Source organism: Nerophis lumbriciformis, linkage group LG07, assembly GCF_033978685.3.
Source record: "Nerophis lumbriciformis linkage group LG07, RoL_Nlum_v2.1, whole genome shotgun sequence".
NCBI classification, from domain to species: domain Eukaryota; kingdom Metazoa; phylum Chordata; class Actinopteri; order Syngnathiformes; family Syngnathidae; genus Nerophis; species Nerophis lumbriciformis.
The window spans coordinates 40,578,303-40,600,000 of NC_084554.2; the positions used below are offsets into that span (position 1 = coordinate 40,578,303).

Consider the following 21,698-nt stretch of genomic DNA (forward strand, 5'->3'; position numbering starts at 1 on the left):
TGCTAGCTGTTCCAAGTCATGACCCAGTGTGGACCACTACTCTACAACCTGGATGGAGACCTCCTACAAGCTTCTGCTTGCCCCCAATGGACTGGACTCTCACATTATCATGGATTATTTGCAACAACTGTACCCACTTGGCATCCATTCCACCCAGGATGAGTGTTTAGATCAGTGATGTCATTGTGGTTTGTGTAGCCCTTTAAGGCAGTGGTTCTCAAATGGGGGTACGCGTACCCCTGGGGGTACTTGAAGGTATGCCAAGGGGTATGTGAGATTTTTTTTTTTAAATATTCTAAAAATAGCAACAATTCAAAAATCCTTTATAAATATATTTATTGAATAATACTTCAAGAAAATATGAATGTAAGTTCATAAACTGAACATCAAATCAAGTAGGCTATTCCATTCATTACAATGCAACAATGCAATATTCAGTGTTGACAGCTAGATTTTTTGTGGACATATTTATAATTGAATCACTTGTTTATTTTTCAACAAGTTTTTAGTTATTTTTATATCTTTTTTTCCCAAATAGTATTTTGCACTGTTATACAATTTAATAAATCAGAAACTGATGACATAGTGCTGTATTTTACTTCTTTATCTCTTTTTTTCCAATCAAAAATGCTTTGCTCTGATTAGGGGGTACTTGAATTAAAAAAATGTTCACAGGGGGTACATCACTGAAAAAAGGTTGAGAACCACTGCTTTAAGGCACCTGCGATGAGGGGCTATTCAAATAATCTTTGACTGATTGATTGATGAATGTTGTTATGAATTATTGACCTATTCAAGGCTCATAAATTCCACTTTGAAATATTTTTTGGGTGAAAATATTGCCTATTTTGTGTGTTTGCCATATGAAAAACGATGTTTCCTACGACAAAATGGCATAAACAAAAACATGAAAAAATATTTTCAAAAAAACTTAAAATTGAAAGATAGATCTGAAGTGAATCTAGAGACTTAAGCGTTGAAAGTTAAAAAAAAAATTAAAAAAAATTGCATGACTTATTTTAACATCTTTATGAGTTGGGCCCCAAAAATTTTAATGTGATTTATTTAAAAAAACTGTCATTGCTAAAAAAAAAAAAAAGAATAACTTATTAAAATCAATGTTGTTATGAATTATTGTTATTATTGTCCTTTAAAACTGACTTCGAAACAACGTTGCAAAATACCTGTATTTGTAAACTGAGACAATTTTGGTGTCTAACGTTGGATTTACGTTGTTGGTTAGAAAATGACCAAAATTTCAATGGTCAAATCTGTAATGTATGGGCGGTGAGCGATGCCTGCGTGAATGCGCGGGATGTGGGGCAGGGCGGAAGTTACCAAATAAAGACAAACTACAAGCGACCGTCCCCGCTTTATTGATTTCATATAAAGTACAAGCGTACACAACATGGTGTCAGAATTTGCCGACCTTTTCTCTGGGATGCATACACACGCTGCAGACAATCAAATGGAGATTTTGTTGAAGGTTTGAGCAAAGTTTAAGAATGAACCAACAGGACATGTCAAGTGAAAGAGCGCGAAGATAACAAACATGGATTCCTTGTTTTGGATAAATCTACCGGACTAGTTCGATTTTGAGGACTTTGCAAACTGGCCTAATTGGATTCGACGTTGCGAAAGGTTCCGGATTGCTGCCGGACTCAATCTTAAAAGTCAAGAATGCCAAGTTAACTCGCTTGTCTATACCATGGGAGATATGGCAGACGATGTGCTGAACATGCTAGCTTTATCAGAGGAGGACAGAAAAATTTACTCTAAGGTAAAAGAAGCTTTTGAGGGACTTTTCATATGCAAGCACAATATGATATATGAGCGAGCTAAGTTCAACAAACGCTGTCAGAAGGCAGGAGAAACAGTTGAATCGTTTATTACAGCGGTGCACAAGCTTGCCGAGCAATGTCAGTATGGAGTACTCAAAGACGAGATGGTACGAGGTCACCTGGTAGTGGGCATTAGGGATCACGGTCTCTCCGAGAAGCTACAGCTAGACTCTGAGCTAACTGTCAGCAAAGCAATGACAAAAAATCGACAAAGCGAGGACCTGAAAAGACAGCAGCCCTCTCCGAGACAAACGGGCACTGAAAACAGTGAAGCAAACATGGATGCAATAAATTTCAAATGCCGCAGTTTGTAAATCTAAGCTAAGGGTGGAGGAAATTCAACAAAACAAACTTGTTGACAGTGTAGATAATATTGTTCCTGGGCTCATTAAATTCCTCAAATACAAGCCCATGTTGGCAAAAGTACATTTCTGTCAATGGGCAACCAGTCTCATTTAAGCTCGATACAGGAGCTGCCGTCACTGCTGTCCCAGTCAGCATGTACTCTCAAAAACTACACGGAGAGTTGTCACCTGCAACCAAAAGGCTGTGCGGGCCAAGTTATGTTCCACTAGTGGTAAAGGGATTCTTCACAGCAGAGATGACTCACAAGGCGAGAAGTGTGAAACAGCAAGTGTATGTAGTGCCAGGTCTTGTAACTCCACTGCTGGGCTTACCTGCAATCCAGAACTGCCAGTTGCTCTCCCAAATCAAAGCCATCAACACAGTAGAGACAAACTACACAACACAGTACCCCCAATGTCTTCACAGGGTTGGGCAAGCTAGAGGGGGATTACAAAATTAAGCTAAAAGAAAATGACATGTCCTTCACTTTGGCTATACCACGCAGGGTGCCAATGCCATTAATGGGTAAAGTGTGAGACGAGTTAAACAGGATGGAACAAATGGGGGCTATTTCACCCATTCAAGAGGCAACTGAATGGTGCTCAAGAATGGTCGTGGTACCCAAACCCAATGAAAACATTTGTATCTGTGTAGACCTGACTCGTCTAAATGAAAATGTTTGTAGGGAAGGACACATCCTTCCAGCTGTCGATGAGACACTCGCAAAACTAACAGGAGCTACAATTTTTACAAAGCTAAATGCCACTGCAGGTTTTTGGCAAATTCAACTCAATGCAGAATCCGCCCCCCTCACCAACTTCATCACTCCATTCGGCCGCTACTGCTTCAATCGACTTCCCTTTGGGATATCTTCAGCTCCCGAGCACTTTCAGAAGAGGTTGACGCAGATACTTGACGGCCTTGAGTGCACTGTCTGTCATGCTGACGACATACTTGTATTTGGGGCCACAATGAAAGAACATGACCAACGGTTACACAAGGTGCTGCAGCGGCTGGAAAAATGTGGCCTGACTCTTAACGAAAAGTGTCAGTTTGCAGTGAGCCAGGTCAAGTACCTTGGGCACATAGTCAGCGCAAATGGGATTCAACTTGACCCTGACAAGAGGGCAATCAAAGAGACGCCACCCCCCAGTGATGTCACAGGAGTGAAGAGATTCATGGGAATGGTGAATTACGCGGGGAAATTCTCTCCAAGAATTGCAGAGTTCATGGGACCAATCAGAGGACTCCTTCAAGCTGACAATATGTGGACATGGGGTGTAGCACAGCAAAATGCCTTTGAGAGAGTAAGGATGGAACTCAGTTTGTCGACAGTACTAGCATAGTACTGTACGGAATAAACAACCAGAGTGTCAGTAGACGTGTCTTCTTATGGATTACGATGAGTCTTGTCACAACATCTACCCTCTGGCGACTGGAAGCCAGTTGCCTTCATCTCCCGCATAATGCCTGATACTGAGCGTAGATATGCTCAAATCGAGAAGGAAGCCCTGGCTGTCACATGGGCATATGAACGACTTCAGACTTACCTTCTGGGCCTACACTTTGAAATCCGCATTGACCATAAACCACTGATCAGCCTCCTAAGCTCAAGGGCACTAGACGATATTCCACCTCGTGTGTTGCGATTCAGACTGAGGCTCCTACGTTTCTCATACACAATAGTTGGGGAAAAATCTGATTACAGCAGATGCTCTGTGTGGAGCACCACTCCAAAAAACAACAACAGACCAGGACAGCACACTCCAGAATGAGGTCAGAGCTTAGGTCAATGAGGTGGTGCAGAACCTCCCAGCTTCACCAGAGAAATTGCTGCAATTATCATCCTAGACATACTCCATCAAGGTCATCAAGGAATGGTAAAATGTTTTGCCAGGGCTCATGACGCAGTGTGGTGGCCAATGCTTTTCTCAGCAGATCAAAGAGAAGGTAAGCCAGTGTGAAAGCTGTGCAAAAGTAACACCTAGATGCTGATCTCTTTGAATGAAAGAAGGGACAGTTTTTATTTGTTATTGATTACTATTCAAGATACATCAAGGTTGCTAGTCTCCCAAGAACGACATCATCAGCTGTGGTGTTGAGAATGAAATCCATTTTCAGCCGTCACGGGGTGCCAGACAAACTCCATCACTGATAACGACCCTCAATTTTCAACCGCATAGTTCGCTGACTTTGCACAAGACTACAACTTTCAACATGTCACTAGTAGTCCGCGGTATCCCCAGAGCAATGGGAAAGCCGAGCGGGCCGTCAAAACCGTCAAGTCACTGCTACAGAGAAGCGAAGATCCCTTCAAAGCACTGATGGCGCACAAAGCAACGCCCCTTGCTCATGGGGTATCGTCAGCACAGCTCTTAAATTAGGCGCAAGATTTAGACACCGCTCTTTGAGTGCCCGAGCACTCTCACACCAGCGCGACCATTTGGAAGCGATTTGGAAGCATTTGAGGCAAAAGACAGAGCACTCAAAATACAGCAGGCCGAGGGATATAACCTATACCACAGAGCACGTGAGACGCCACCTCTGCAGCCAGGCCACACCAAGGTGTTGTCTCTCGTTCGGGAGGGACACCACCATCCTACGGGATCCAAACTCCAACAGGCTACATCAGGAGGAACCGATCACATCTGAGAGAGGTTCCATCGCCAACTGTCAGGGGCCCAGATTCACCGGTCCTTACCCAAGTTGGAAGAGCAGTACGGCCTGTCAAAAGACTGAATTTGTAGCTAGAGTTGTGAGTATAAAATGAATAAACCTCCATACCACAACAGAGAGGAATAGGTAGTCGACCCTACCTCTCAGTTAGGTTGTTTACATGTGTTACTGGTATACAAAAAAAAAAGAAAAGTAAAGAATATGTGAAATGTGAATGATGATATATGTTAATTGATTCAGTCAGAGAGAGTTTCTGGTTTAAAACAAGTTTACCTAATGCATACCACTGTTTATATGATTTATGTGGGACAAACAGTTAAAAGGGGGAGATGTAATGTATGGGCAGTGAGCGATGCCTGCGCGCATGCGTGGGATGTGCGGCATGGCGGAAGTTACCAAATAAAGACGAACAACTATAAGCGACCGTCTCCGCTTTATTGATTTCATATAAAGTACAAGCGTACACAACAAAATCAATGTCAGAACCCGACATTGATTAAACGTTGTCAAAAAGCATGTAGTTTCAACGTTAGGTTTGAGTTGCTCAACGTTGCTTTAATGTCTTGTGCCTACTGGGCAATTACTTCAAATCAAATGTTCCTCTTTGAAATACTTTTTGGGGAAATGTTGCATGTTTTGTGTTTTTGCAATAAAAAAAACAGGTTTTGACAAAAAGAACATATGGCATAAAAAATATATATAACTTTACATCGACTGATAGACCGGAAGTTGATCTAGAAATTTAAGCGTTGAATAAATATTTTAAAATAAAAATATATGACTTCTTTTTTAGCATTTTTCATGACTGAGACCCTTCAAGGTCCCTGGGGCCAAACTTGAGAAAAGCCCTTCAGGTTAAAAAAAAATCTATATATTGTATTGGTTTTGAAAATGAAAAATATCAAAATGGCCCCCGCATGCTTTCATTTTTCAGTGCGTGACCCTTCAATGTGAAAATGTTCCTCAAATCAACTATGCGTCAATCAGCAACAGACATGAAGCTGTGAGTTTGATTATTTAGTCTTAAATAATGTTACTGTTAAAATGTGAGTGTGATGTTAGCATGTAGCGCACATAGCCATACTAGCGTTGCTAACGTTAGCGTCCTCCTGTTCCACTCCTTAATGCTATGTTGTTAAATGTGATGTATGGACAAGTGCAGAGTTAGATGTAAAACGTGGTTAAAGTGCTTGACAGCGCCACTTTTTGGAGACACACAGCTCATTAGCATAAAAGCTACAGACCAGCATTTTCCTGAAAACACGTTTTGCATTGTCTAAATTCCAACACCAAGGCTAGGTTTTGGAAAACACACTTTTTAAGTTGGAAAAAAAAATCCTTAACATTGTAAAGCCATCCTATGGCACCATCTGGTGTTTATGGGGTACTGTTTACAGGTACTGCAATTCTTAGCAGATCAGGCTTAAACTAAGGGTGTCCCTAATACAACTTTGTCACTTCCCTTACAAAACAGATATTGAAGCCTTGAGTATTGGCTGATACCAATATTAATGCAATATCATATCATCAGCAATCAAATATACTTGTAACATTTTGTTGTGTGGAACTTTACAAAAGGCTTGATCAAGTGAAATAAGACAAGAGTCATCAAGTTGAGGTGGAGTGGCCACAATGTTCATTAAGCTAAGCTCATGACGTAGTACGTTGTATAATGTGGACACGTTTGTTACTGGTTCTGGTTCTGCCTTGGAGACTTTGTATGTGTAAGTGATATGCAATTATATTTTTTTTTACTTGTTTATGTTGACAAATGTGCTGTATTTGACTGTAATATTGTTCAATTAAGGACATTTAATACATATGTCGAGCTTGTGTGCTATTGTGTGCTTAGCTGTTGTGTAGCTGCTAGCTCCTAGTAGCCTATAGCCTAGCATGTTTACCTTTTGTAAATGAGTTGACGAAAATAGAAGAAAAGACCAACCTTGTGTGTTTATCGGAGGACATTTAGATGTTAACTTTGCAAAAGTAAACACGCTGCAGGACTGCTTGTATCGGACCATTTTGCATGCAGCCGATATTATCCCATACTTGTTTTTGTTGCTGATATCGGACTAATATTCGATATCAATATTAGATTGAGACAAGCCTTGCTCAAACCCGAGTTAGGTTGCTAATCTTGCATCATACACACTTGTGTGGAAAGACCCTTACCTTGAGTCCTAATGGTCCTTGAAGACCTTGCAGTCCAGTGTCTCCCTTAAGGCCTGGTTGTCCCTACACATAGTGAAAGAAACATCCTTACATGTTGTCCTGGATGCTGTGGACCCTCTTCTGTCAGACACAGCTGTGTTCTGATCCAGTTTTTATTTTCACGTCACACTTACTGCGAGACCCTGAGCCTCGAGAATCCCCGAGAGATTGTAGACTCCATCTGTGTCGTTAAGTAGCAGCTGAGGAGAGAAGAGCATCAGTGAGTGACAGCATCTAGTGACTAAGGCGTTCTGGGGCCTTTTGCTGAGGTACCTCCTGGAGATTGATGAAAGATCCTGGAGGGCCAGGAGGTCCTGCAGGGCCAGGTAGGCTAAGTCCATCCCGTCCTGGCTCCCCCTACAAACCAAGATGTCAGTATTACACTTGCCTAAAATAAGTTTAGGGTGCTCTTACCTTAAGTCCTGGGGCACCAAAGTCTCCTTTAGGACCCTGAACACAACACAAAGTATTCATTACGATAAAAGTTGCGTTGCGCTTCTAGGAATTTGTGTTTCCTGACCTCTGAACCTTTCGCTCCTTCTGGTCCTGCGGGCCCTGGTGGACCTGCAGCACCGGGCTGCCCCTGCTCACGACAAGACCACCCATTCATGATGGACACGTATGATAAAACGCATCGTTTTTGTGATTGTGTCAACTTGACCCCTTACCTTAAGACCTGGCTCTCCTGCAGGACCCTGCAGACCTTCTTCACCCTGAAATTAGTAACCAAAACCACATGAGTTCTCCTAGCTCTTGTCCTCAATTTAAATGAAAGTCACTGTAAGGGTCCTTATATACCTTGGCTCCTCGAAGTCCTGGCACTCCTGGTTGTCCCGATCCAAACCCTTCCAAGTCCTGAAAACATTCTGATCTGTTCCTCACAGTTTTGCATTCAAATGATTTTATATCTCAAATGTACCTCAAATTCAAAGAGAGAGCCTTTAGCAGGTGGTCCGGGAAGTCCAGGAGGGCCTGGTGGACCTCTGGGACCGGATGTCCCCTCTGGGCCCGGAAGTCCCGGGAATCCTGCAGGGCCCTGATCTCCCTGAATGAGAAATACAACAAAAGTTTGTAAACAAGAATACTGTTGTCAAATGTTAAACTTGTACCTTCAGTCCTGGTCCGCCGCTCACTCCGGGTTCTCCCTGTTCAACAAGAATTTAATGACATTTGTAGAATTTGTTAGAATTTTTTCAAATCCTCACCTTGTCTCCTTTCTCTCCAGCAAGTCCTTGCTCTCCATCGTTTCCCTCCACTCCCTGAAAGTCACAAAAAATTATTTGATTTTATCTTTTTTAGCATTTCCCCATTTATTTGTGTCATAGAAGCTTCTAAGCACAAGCTGACTTGTCGCGTGATTACGACCACGGGCGAGTTTACATTAAGGGCAGGACATGCAGTGCCCTGCCACATCCAGCAGAGGGAGCTGTGCGAAAAACAAAAGGACCTGCTTTCCATGTAGCTATTAATCTAGTTATAAAGTGTAGAGTACAGGTGTCAAACTCTAGCCGCGGGGGCCAAACGTCACATCATAACTCTAATATGGCATGTCACATTATTTTATGTGGTCTGGAACATCATTTTATTGTGGCCTGCCTTATAATTGTAATGTGGCGAGCCACACAATTTTTTTGTGGTCGGCCATGTCATTTAATTATGTCCGTCACTTCATAGTATTGTGCCTTGCCACATTTTTGTTAACGTGGACTGTCACATCATTTTAGTGGCCGACCACAATATTTTAAAGTGGCCCGTCACATAACTCAAATGTTGCCCACCGTGTCGTTTTACATGGTCTGCCACATACTTCCAATGTGGCCCGCCACATACTTCCAATGTGGCCCGCCACGTCATTTTATATGATCCACCACATCATTTTATTGTGGCCTGTCACATCATTTTAGTGGCCGACCACAATATTTTAAAGTGGCCCGTCACATAACTCTAATGTTGCCCACCATGTCGTTTTATGTGGTCTGCCACATACTTCCAATGTGGCCCGCCACGTCATTTTATATGATCCACCACATCATTTTATTGTGGCCTGCCACATCATTCTAACGTGGCCCACCAATTAATTTTTATTGTACCTCACCGCATTATTTTATGTAGTCCACCACTTTCGTTTAAAGTGGATTGCCACATCATTCTTATGTGGCCCACTACATAATTGTATTGTGGCCCACTACATTATTTTATTGTGGCCCACCATATCATTCTAATGTGGCCTGACACGTAATTTTATTGGACCTTGCCACAATATTTTATGTGCTCCACCACTTTTGTTTAAAGTGGACTGTCACAGCATTCTAATTTGGCACAGAGCATGCAGCTAAACACAGTCAACCCTGGAGCCCTGACTACACCCTGGAGCCCTGACTAGAGGGCGAGGCAGGCATTTGATTGGCAACCACAACCAGGTGTGCCCCGGCTGCCAGTCAGCGACAGGTCAGGGGAAAAAGCACTCGGAAACACAAACAGGAATTGGAGCTAAACTAGGAGCGCCAAACAAATGCATAAAACAAGTAAACATAACAATATGTGAGAGCTGACAAGACAGGTTGTCACAGACCACATCATTTTATCATGGCCCGCCACATAATTCTAATGTTGCCCACCACATTATTTTATGTGGCCCACCATGTCATTATGTGGTCTGACACATAATTGTTATACGGTCCACCACGTCATTTTATATGGTGCACCATACCATTTAATTTGGCCCACAATTGCATATTATGTGGTCTGCCACACCATTTAATTTGGCCCACAATGTCATTTTATGTGGTCCACCACATCATTTAAAGTGACCCACAATGTCATTTTATGTGGTCCGCCAAATCATTCCAATGTGTCCCACAATGTCATTTAATGTGGTCCGCCACATCATTTATTGTGGCCCACAATTGCATTTTATGTGGTCTGCCACACCATTTAATGCAGCCCATAATGTCATTTAATGGGGTCCGCCACGTCATTTAAATTGTCCCACAATGTCATTTTACGTGGTCTGCCACATCATTCTTATGTGACCCACAATGTCATTTTATGTGGTCTGCCAAGTCATTCTAATGTGGCCCAAATCATTCTAACATGGCCCACAATGTCATTTTATGAGGTCTGCCACATTGTTCTAATGTGGCCCACATCATTCTAATGTGGCCCACAATATTTTATGTGGTCCGCCACACCATTTAATGTCATTTAGCGTGGTTGCCACAGCATTCTAATGTGGCCCACAATGTAATTTTATGTGGCCCGCAACGTCATTCTAATGTGGCCCACAATGTAATTTTATGTGGTCCGCAACGTCATTCTAATGTGGCCCACAATGTCATTTTATGTGGTCCGCCACGTCATTCTAACGTGGCCCACAATGTCATTTTGTAGTTTGCCACATCATTTAAGTGGCCCACAATGTAATTTTGTTGTTTGCCACATCATTTAAAGTGGACCACAATATAATTTTATGGTCCGCCACGTCATTCTAATATGGCCCACAATGTCATTTTGTTGTTTGCCACATCATTAAAAGTGGCCAACAATGTCATTTTATGTGGTCCACAACATCATTGTAATGTGGCGCACAATGGCATTTTATGTGGTCTGCCACACCATTTAAAGTGTCCCAGAATGTCATTTTATGTGGTCTGCCACATCATTCTAATGTGGCCCACAATGTAATTTTGTTGTTTGCCACATTCTTTAAAGTGGCCCACAATGTCATTTTATGTGGTCCGTCACTCCATTTATTGTGGCCCACAATGTCATTTTATGTGGACCTCCACGTCATTCTAATGTGGCCCACAAAGGCATTTTATGTGGTCTGCCACATAATTCTAATGTGGCCCACAATGTCATTTTATGTGGTCCGCCACATCATTCTAATGTGGCCCACAATGTAATTTTATGTGGTCTACCACATCATTCTAATGTGGCCTACAATGTCATTTTATGTGGTCTGCCACATTCTAATGTGGCCCACAAGATCATTTTATGTGGTTTGCCACATAATTCTAATGTGGCTGACAATGTCATTTTGTTGTTTGCCACATCATTTAAAGTGGCACACAATGTAATTTTATGTGGTCCGCCACACCATTTAAGTGGCCCACAATGTCATTGTATGTGGTCTGCCACATCATTCTAATGTGGGCCACAATGTCATTTTATTTGGTTTGACACATAATTCTAAGGTGGCCCACAACGTCATTTTGTAGTCTGCCACATCATTTAAATTGGCCCACAATGTCATTTTATGTGGTCCGCCACATCATTCTAAAGTGGCCCACAATGTCCAATGTCATTTTAAGTGGTTTGACACATAATTCTAATGTGGCCCACAACGTCATTTTGTTGTTTGCCACATCATTTAAAGTGACCCACAATGTCATTTTATGTGGTCCGCCACACCATTTAAGTGGCCCACAATGTCATTGTATGTGGTCTGCCACATCATTTAAGTGGCCCACAATGTCATTGTATGTGGTCTGCCACATCATTCTAATGTGGGCCACATCATTCTAATGTGGCCCACAATGTCCAATGTCATTTTAAGTGGTTTGACACATAATTCTAATGTGGCTCACAACGTCATTTTGTTGTTTGCCACATCATTTAAAGTGGCCCACAAAGTCATTTTATGTCGTCTGCCAATTAATTCTAATGTGGCTCACAATGTCATATTGGGACATTGCGAGCTTCGATTTTTGCCGGACGCCGCAACAAATCCGTTAAATTGAGATAAAATCTGCTAGTGTTGGACAGGAAGTTATGCACAAACACAATATAAAGTATCTGCTTTACTTTCAAAATAAAATACTCTGTCTTCAAGGCGGATGGTATTTTAAATTTTTGAAAGGTCTTAATGGACATGAAGTCCACTTGTCAAAGGTTTTCGGACTTCATTTCATCTTGGATGAGAACATGCTGATTCTGGAGGTACAAAATTAAAGAATAATGTACAGGCATATCCAGGGCAGCAACATGGGGATATGTGGGCCTGTGTCAAATATCAGCTGACACGAAGACTGGGAAAGCAAAGGACCGGTTGTGTGACATGCACGCCAGGGATGATGTTACTGTTGTACTGTTTGTTACTTGCTGCAACAAATACAGTGATTTATCAAGGCAGGACTGAGTTTATTTGCTTCCGTTTCTCTGGAAAGACAGAATAAACTGTTGGGGTTTCCTTTAATACAACTTCCCCTATGACAAGATTATGTGCGGATTGGCGAGATCTGGTAAAAAACTGCACTGTTTTGCTGCACGACAGAGCTGCAACAGAACGGTGGTGAGGATTGCCGTGGAAATTTGCGGTTACATGTGGCCCTCTGAGGGCAGTCATAATTGTGATGTGGCCCTTAATAAAAATTGGTTTGTCACCCCTGGTCTCAAGTGTGCTTCAAATGACAAAATATCCAACTTGCTCCTGCTGATTCTCCCTGTCCTTTATGTTACATTTCTAGAAATTGCGAACAAGAAATGTAATTAAAGCTCAGACAATCCATCCATCCATCTTCTTCCGCCTATCCGAGGTCGGGTCGCGGGAGCAGCAGCCTAAGCAGAGAAGCCCAGACTTCCCGAGGCGTTCCCAGGCCAGCTGGAAAACATAGCCTACCCAACGTATCCTGGGTCTTCCCTGTGGCCTCCTACCGGCCGGACGTGCCCTAAACCAGGGAGGCGTCCGGCTAACCACCTCAGATTTAACATTCTTAAATAAAATATCAAATAAAATACATTTTTTAAATGCAGCTTTATATATGAAGCACATCTTTTGGGGGGTTTTGTCCATTCATTCAGTTAGTTTAAGCCTTTTATGAATAGAAAGACACATTTCCCCCAGAAAGCCTTGCTGCTGAGTCCATGTTTCCCATATTCCTTCTAGTGTTTTTGGACTAAGACGGCAGTTAGTCAGTGCAGCAAGCAGGTGCAAAGCATCAATGAACATGGACTTTTTTCATATATAGGTCGGGGGAAATAGTGTCTTTCTGGTCCCAGTGAGGATACCTGACCAGAGCCAGAACCAGAACCGGAGCCGCTAAACGACACGTCCTGGAAAAGTAATAGTATCAAGCATCTAGTTTTCGTTTGTATACCAGACGACTCAAGAAACATGATACAAGTTGTTGGACTTACAGGAAGTCCGGGTTTTCCATTCTCCCCGTCTTTCCCAGCAGGCCCAGGTGGTCCAGGTATGCCAGCCTCAGACGGTGTTCCAGGGGGTCCTCGAGGTCCGGGAGCACCAGGGTGTCCCTATTAAAGCAAAGTTAATGATCAAACTCTCAATGTGTGAAGAAAAGATGTTTGTGAAAGAGGCTCACTCGGATGATTTCTGCATCTCCATCAAAGTCCTCCAAACCTGAACCTGAGCCATCCTGGGGATCACACAAAATAATCAATAATTTATTATTAAGGTGAAACAAAAACATTCTTACCAGGAAGGATACGCGCCCTGGAGTTCCAGGAGGTCCTGGAAGACCAGGCATTCCAACACCAGCATCACCCTGAGCACAATTCAAGAATTACATGATGTGTTTTTCATATTTAATTTATTTTTGCAATGAATTGGAAACAAAAATGTACCTTTTCTCCTTTGGGTCCTGGCTCTCCTTGAAGCCCGGGAAATCCTGGAATGCCATTTGCTCCCTGAGAACAAAAGGATCTCATATCAAGAGCAAACTATCCCAAGTGATGTGACAGCACACTGCCTCCCTCTAGTGGCAAGGTTTATTACTTACGAGAGCGCCAGTTTCCCCTTTGCTTCCCTGAAAGACATTTTGACAATGGGTTGTATTGCTATTATAGAAAATTAATAGAAAAAGACATGAGTAACGTACGGGCTGGCCATCTTTCCCCGCAGCTCCAGGTGGGCCTGAAGGTCCCTGAGGACCCGGTGGACCACGAGGTCCAGGCTCGGCTCCTAATCCAGCACCCTCTCCTGCAGGGCCGGCAGGTCCTTGTGGACCTGGTTCACCTCTGTCACCTTCCAGTCCTGTTGTGGACACCTGCAGATTCTGAACAAACTCACTAATTATTTCACTTAAGAGAAATAATCCCTTATTATTTTAGGACGACGTGACATTTTAGGCATTGTTTACATTTCATGGATGGATATTTTTGTTAAATTAGGAGAAAACGTTCCTTCAGAAGTACATGAAAATAACACATCATGTGATCTCTGCTATGCATTGAACTATAAAAGATATTCTGAACTTACAGAGTCTGGTTTGGAGGATGTTGTCGCTGTGCTATGTGTTGGTGCCACTGTAAAAGAGTAAAAATGTCAAATATTAGAATATTGTTCAAAAAAAGTTCATGGAATTTTATTCAAATCGGTAATGACGATCAAAAATATGAAAGGGATGTCGAACCTACGGCCCTAAGAACAGGTTTTAGTCGGCCCGCATGATGAGTTTGCCAAGTATTATTGCTTTTTTTTTTTTTTTTTAATAAATAAACTGCTGTTTTAAATGTGTCCACTGGATGTCACAATAGCAATTCTGTTAGGCAAGCAAACAATTCATACCGGGGCCAAGCAAGAGGTACACTGTAAAGGGTGACTGTGACTCCTCCTCCTCGACCCACATGAAACTTAAAACCTGCCGTTTAATGTCTACTGCTTCGACCACATGGTCATTTGGCACCCTTGTTGCCCCAAAATGTCTCTGTCAAACACGAGAAAAGTGAATTTAACCCTTTTGAATAGTTTTTACCGCCGTTTCTTACGGTTGGTTGAGTTAACTCTGAATTGATATGTGGACATAACAAATGAGGTATTTTATACCTAGAAGAGTTTACATGTTGTGTTTTTTGTTCAATCCCAGAAAGACTGTGATTTAAAATTTAATCTCCTGGCTTTGTAGATACACTGAGACAAAGTCTAAGCTCTTTGTGTTTTTGAAGCTGCACCAATTTCCTCAGAATTTTCAACAAACTTGAAGTGTTTTATCCAGAGGATTATTTGTTATTTGTACATTTTCAGAATGTGCTTTTTCTATTTTTGGCCAAAGTACAACAAAGTCAACAACCTGGAGTTGTCTTTATTTTTAAGTTATCATGCCGTGATTTTACCATTCCGGCCCACTTGGGAATAGATTTTCCTCCAAGTGGCCCCTGAGTTAAAATGACTTTGACACCCCTGCTTTAGTTTGTTTACCTTCAGCACTGGCAACCTCCACTTCCTGCCCTGAAGCATCCTCAACGTCTTCTTCACCGTCATCATCATCATCACTGAAACCACCTGGCATCTCAGTGGGCGGAGCTGGGACTGGGCTGCCGTAGGCGGGGTCCACCTGAGGGAGGTAGACGAAGCATAAAAGCTTTTTATGCGCATTGTGCAAACATCTTTCATGCTCTTATGGGCTGTGAGGAACTGTCAAGGCCGACATGTTCTACAAGAGCCGCAATGATGGAGCCCCCGTATTGCCATGGCAACACCATTCAGGCTAAATATCATCAAGGTCTTGAGGGTGTTCCTTTGTTAGCCACTTCATTAGGCACACCTACATTAAAATTCCCCCTTTACAAAGATAACAAAACTTGATGGTCATATATTGTGTATTAAAATAAACATGTTGTTGTTTTTGGTGTCAATACAAAATCAGCAATTCTGGCTGCCTTAAGATTGTGCAAGTATAAAAATGGCCAGTAGGCTTGGAACACAGTTTCTGTTGCCAACAGGTAGCGCTATGACACCATTAAATGGGGCTGCACATTCATGCCCTGAAGCAATTGATTTGTGAGATTGAATTAAAATATAAATACAAGTGGTTAAGAATTAAAAAAAAAAAAAAAAAAAAAAAAAAAAAAATATATATATATATATATATATATATATATATATATATATATATATATATATATATATATATATATATATATTCAATTATGGTGTAATTGAACTCGCAATATTTATTAAATTTAGTAGCTAACTATTTACATCTGCTAAATGCAAAAAAATATGTATTTAATAAAAAAATGTTACTGCTTTACTTAGTAAACATTTGATCCCACAAACATTTTACATAAATAGTTATGTATATGTTATTCTATCTTTTGTAAAAAAATAACAGAATTCTAAATTGTATTGCTTATTGAAGACTGGTGATAAAGGTAGAAACAATATATATATATATATATATATATATATATATATATATATATATATATATATATATATATATAAATGTTATATTATAGTTTGTACAAATAACATAATCACCAATAATCTAAATGACCAAGTATTTCTTAATCAAAACTGGTGATCTAGTAATAATAATATTCAATGAAAACATGTTATTAGCTTTATAGTAGTACAATCTCAATACCACAAATATTTCATAGAAATATTTAAATGTATGTTATATTCTATTTTCTTAAAATAACATAACCACCAATATTCTAAATGACCATGTATTGGTTAGCTTTAATTCAGTATTTTTTTTGGATCTCACAAATATTTTATGGAAACATTTATTTTTATGTTATATTCTATTTTATAATATAACAGAATCACCAATATTCTAAATGACCAAGTATTGCTTATTCAACAGACTGGTGATAAAGGTAACAAAAACAAAACAAAACAAAACAAAAAAAAACACCAAAAAAACCAAATATATATATATATATATATATATATATATATATATATATATATATATATATATATATATATATATATAACGTAATTAACTTTATTTTAGTAAAACTGTTTATTATACAAACATTTTACAGAAATATTTATACATATTGTTTATTCTTTTTTTTTTTTAAATTACAGAATCTCCAATATTCTATATGACTAAGGATTGCTTATTCAATAGACTGGTGATTAAAAAAACAACAATAATACTAATTTAAAACATATAATTAGCTTTCATTTAGTACAATTGTTTTTCGTACAAATATGTTATATATATATATATATATATATATATATATATATATATATATATATATATATATATATATATACACACATATATATATATATATATATATATATATATATATATATATATGTATATATATATATATATATATGTATATATATATATATATATAGATGTATATACTGTATATATATACAATTTTATCCCACAAATATTTTAGATAAATATTCATATATATGCTATACCATAATTTGTAAAAAGAAAAAAACAGAATCAACAATATTTAAAATTACTTGTACTTAATAAAAAAAAAAGTATTAGCTTTGATTAAGTAAAATTTGCATCTCACAAATATTTTATGGAAATATATATATATATATATATATATATATATATATATATATATATATATATATATATATATATATATGTTATATTCTATTGTGTAAAAAGTTACATAATCACTAGACTGGTGATATTATAAAGGTAACAAAAATGTGAGTGTGTTCTTTACCTCTGTATACTCTCTCTCTTCCACAACCTTCTTCACCTCTTCTTCTCCCTCCATGTCCTCGTATGTGTCATCGCCGCTTCCGTATCCAGATGCCTGCAGAGGGCAGGTAATACATGAAAAAAAACATTAAATATGGGCACAAATCATAATTTATACATTTGACTTAAGTTATTGAGTAAAAAAATGCTTTTATTGTAGTTTTTAACTAGAAAAGCCCATTTTGTTATAAGTAGACAACCAAATATGCTGTCAATCGGGTCTAAAAGGTGCATTGGAGTCTCCTGCAATTGTCTTCTCTAAGGCCGTAAAACTCTTGAACGCACCATAATAATCACCTCAATCCCCCCCCCAAAAACAGATTAACTCGCTGGAATATAAAGACAATATAACATACATCCATAAATGTGGATGCATATGCAAAAGTGCAATATATTTATCTGTACAGTAATATATTTATATATATTTGCACCTATTGCTAATGCAACAAAATTTCGTATTATCTGTACTGTAAAATTCAAATTTGAATGACAATAAAAGGAAGTCTAAGTTTAAGTCTAAGTCATGTCTGTACAGTAATCTATTTATTTATATCTGCACCTTATTGCTCTTTTATCCTGCACTGCAACGAGCTAATGCAACAAAATGTTGTTGTTATCTGTACTGTAAAGTTCAAATTTGAATGACAATAAAAGGAAGTCTAAGTCTAAAAGATGCATTGTAGTCTCCTGCAATGCACAATTTGGCCAGCAGATGGAGCCAAAGATTGTGTGTTTTACCCTTGTTGATAGTGCACTGAACTTTGTTTGCTCTTCAACTTTGCTGCAAGTGTGTGTGTGTGTGTGAGAGTGAGTGTGTGTGTGCGCGCGCAATTGCTGCCATGCTCACTCACATAAGGGTCATCTTCCTCACACTGGTCATCCGGGGCCGTGGGATCGGACGTGAGCAACAGCTGCTGGATGGAGCCCTGCAGGGGTACAGATAGCGATGTGAGGATTTGGACCACTCCGTCCGTCATTAGCAGTTATTAAAAATAATTTTATTAGCTCCATGTGAGTATTTCCCACGCTGGACCCAATATTTGACTCACGCGCCGTCCCTCTGCTGCTATTACAGCTTCCACTCCTCTGGGAAAGCCTTGAACACAACGTCGCGAGTGTTTTGTGGGAATTTAGCTTGGAATCTGTGAGGTCATCAAACTCATGCAAGCATGAGTCCAACATGTCTGAGCTGAGATGGAAGGGACGGCCTCGTCCAAACACACTGCTAGTGTCTCATTACTTTTGTCAGCGTTCTTTTTTGGTTGTTTTGGTCATGAATCAACATTACGTGGGTTATTTGTCACCAGCGCCAACAGCTGGAAAGCAGCGCAGGAAGGCGGGGCGCTTACTGGAAGATAAGATGAAGACATGGAAGTTGCACAGGGTTTCTCGGTGATGTCACCCCTCCCCTGCATCACAGACCACTTCAGTGGTTTCCTTCGCAAATTCTGCCATTTTTCAAACACACGATTCTTGTTGCTGTTATGCAGCACCAGGAATGTCTGCCTTTGAAGAGCAGCAAGATGTGTGGCACATCTGGAAAGTCAGCCTCTCTGACCACGAGGTAGCAGAAGAACCTCCTGGTGGGACGAGTTCCTAACCTGTGCCTGAAGCTCTGCTCACATTTCCAACAAAATCTCAATCTTGCATTGCAAATAATTGAAAGCGAACAGTCGGTGGACCTGCAGGACCCCATGGACCTGCCCCATGGTCCAACAAGAGCATGGTTCCTATTATACCGACCCAGGCACCCTCACCAATACTCACAGGCTACTTTTAGAGGCACGTCATTTTACTCACGTTTGATCAGACTTAAGTGTGTTATTTCTTACGGGGAACCATTCATCCAATTGCATGAATCACACTTGTCATTTACGGCCTCGTAAACGCGCGCCGTTGTTTTCATCGTTCCGAAGGAAAACAAGGAACCCCCAAAACGCCACCTTTGATATGTGGGATAGCCATCTCCTGAACCACTGCACACAAAAGGCTGTCAACATCTCATAACGTGCATCCTTATTATTTTTCTGGCACAGACACCACATGGTTTTTAAACCCCTTAAGTCAGATTGGATTGAAGTTTCTCACACAACTGTAACTTTATGGCCGGTTCAAGGGGACTTTATTTGTATCCGTTGGTCATCTTTTTTCCTTCTTCAAAGAAACCTGTTAGGTTTTTTTTACGGTAAAACCTACAATTGTTGGTTTTACAGTGTACTACTGTAAATGGAAAAACAGTACCACTATTTTTTTACGGTAAATATACGGTAGTTGTTTTTATAGTGTACTTATGAAAATGGTAAAACAGTACCACTGTTTTTTTTACGGTAAAATCTGAGGTTGTTGTTTTACAGTGTATTACTGTAAATGGGAAAACAGTACCACTGATTTTTACGGTAAAATCTCAGGTTGTTGTTTTACAGTGTATTACTGTAAATGGAACCGCAGTTTTGTTTAGTTTTTTACAATAAAATATTGACGATTGAGCTGCCTGTTTTTTTTTACGGGAAATCTATGGTTTTTGTTTTTACAGTGTAACACTTTAAATGGAAAAACTGCCGGTTTTTTTCACAGTGAAATCTACGGTTGTTGTTTTTACAGTGTACTACTGTAAATGGAAAAACAGTACCCCTGTTTATTTTTACGGTAAATCTACGGTAGTTGTTTTTATAGCGTACTTATGTAAATGGGAAAACAGAACCAGTTTTTTTTACGGTAAAATCTGAGGGTTTTGTTTTACAGTGTATTACTGTAAATGGAGTCACAGTTTTGTTTGTTTTTTTACAAACTGCCGGGTTTTTTCACAGTAAAATCTACGGTTGTTGTTTTTACAGTGTACTACTGTAAATGGAAAAACAGTACCAGTTTTTTTTTTACGGTAAATCTACGGTAGTTGTTTTTACAGTGTACTTATGTAAATGGAAAAACAGTACCAGTTTTTTTTTACGGTAAAATCTGAGGGTTTTGTTTTACAGTGTATTACTGTAAATGGAGTCACAGTTTTGTTTGTTTTTTTACAATAAAATATTGGCGATTAAGCTGCTATTTTTTTTACGGTAAAATCTATGGTTGTTGTTTTTACAGTGAAACACTTAAAATGGGAAAAACTGCCGGGTTTTTTCACAGTAAAATCTACGGTTGTTGTTTTTACAGTGTACTACTGTAAATGGAAAAACAGTACCAGTTTTTTTTTACGGTAAATCTACGGTAGTTGTTTTTACAGTGTACTTATGTAAATGGAAAAACAGTACCAGTTTTTTTTTACGGTAAAATCTGAGGGTGTTGTTTTACAGTGTATTACTGTAAATGGAGCCACAGTTTTGTTTCGTTTTTTACAATAAAATATTGCTGATTGAGGTGCCAGTTTTCTTTACGGTAAAATCTATGGTAGTTGTTTTTACAGTGTAACACTTTAAATGGAAAAATAGTACCACTGTTTTTTTACAGTAAATCTACGGTAGTTGTTTTTATAGTGTACTTATGTAAATGGAAAAACAGTACCACTGTTTTTTTTACGGTAAAATCAAAAGTTGTTGTTTTACTGTAAATGGGAAAACAGTACCACTGTTTTTTACGGTAAACCAGACACCACATGGTTTTTAAACCCCTTAAGTCAGATTGGATTGAAATTTCTCACACAACTGTAACTTTTTGGCCGGTTCAAGGGGACTTTGTTTGTATCCGTTGGTACATTTTTTTCCTTCTTCAAGAAACCTGTTAGTTTTTTTTACGGTAAAATCTACGGTTGTTGTTTTTACAGTGTACTACTGTAAATGGAAAAACAGTACCACTGTTTTTTTACAGTAAAATGTGAGGTTGTTGTTTTACAGTGTATTACTGTAAATGGAGCCACAGTTTTGTTAGTTTTTTTACAATGAAATATTGGCGATTGAGCTGCCAGTTTTTTTACGGTAAAATCTATGGTTGTTGTTTTTACAGTGTACTACTTACTATAAATGGAAAAACAGAACCACATTTTTTTACGGTACATCTACGGTAGTTGTTTTTATAGTGTACTTATAGGCAAAACAGTACCACTGTTTTTTTTACGGTAAAATCTGAGGTTGTTGTTTTACAGTGTATTACTATAAATGGAAAAACTGTCGGGGGTTTTTCACAGTAAAATCTACAGTTGTTGTTTTATGGTGTATTACTGTATATAGAATCACAGGTGGTT

At 39.4% G+C, this 21,698-nt stretch overlaps 1 protein-coding gene across 2 annotated transcripts in view; it reads right to left on the reverse strand.

Moving 5' to 3' along the window:
* Positions 1 to 21,698, reverse strand: part of LOC133609499 (uncharacterized) — an 80,635-nt gene that overhangs the window by 6,712 nt on the left and 52,225 nt on the right. Inside the window, exons 6-26 of one of the 2 annotated variants that reach the window (XM_072913520.1) lie at positions 18,373 to 18,447; positions 17,484 to 17,576; positions 15,232 to 15,367; positions 14,293 to 14,339; positions 13,913 to 14,089; positions 13,814 to 13,840; positions 13,659 to 13,721; positions 13,511 to 13,579; positions 13,397 to 13,450; positions 13,212 to 13,328; positions 13,083 to 13,127; positions 8,279 to 8,332; positions 8,183 to 8,218; positions 7,993 to 8,118; positions 7,872 to 7,928; positions 7,742 to 7,786; positions 7,594 to 7,656; positions 7,488 to 7,523; positions 7,347 to 7,430; positions 7,208 to 7,273; positions 7,035 to 7,097 (exon numbers count right to left, since the gene is read on the reverse strand). In XM_072913520.1, the coding sequence (XP_072769621.1) occupies positions 7,035 to 7,097; positions 7,208 to 7,273; positions 7,347 to 7,430; positions 7,488 to 7,523; positions 7,594 to 7,656; positions 7,742 to 7,786; positions 7,872 to 7,928; positions 7,993 to 8,118; positions 8,183 to 8,218; positions 8,279 to 8,332; positions 13,083 to 13,127; positions 13,212 to 13,328; positions 13,397 to 13,450; positions 13,511 to 13,579; positions 13,659 to 13,721; positions 13,814 to 13,840; positions 13,913 to 14,089; positions 14,293 to 14,339; positions 15,232 to 15,367; positions 17,484 to 17,576; positions 18,373 to 18,447 (1,533 nt within the window). The remainder of the gene's footprint in view (positions 1 to 7,034; positions 7,098 to 7,207; positions 7,274 to 7,346; positions 7,431 to 7,487; positions 7,524 to 7,593; positions 7,657 to 7,741; positions 7,787 to 7,871; positions 7,929 to 7,992; positions 8,119 to 8,182; positions 8,219 to 8,278; positions 8,333 to 13,082; positions 13,128 to 13,211; positions 13,329 to 13,396; positions 13,451 to 13,510; positions 13,580 to 13,658; positions 13,722 to 13,813; positions 13,841 to 13,912; positions 14,090 to 14,292; positions 14,340 to 15,231; positions 15,368 to 17,483; positions 17,577 to 18,372; positions 18,448 to 21,698) is intronic. The other variant, XM_061965110.1, reaches the window with a different exon arrangement.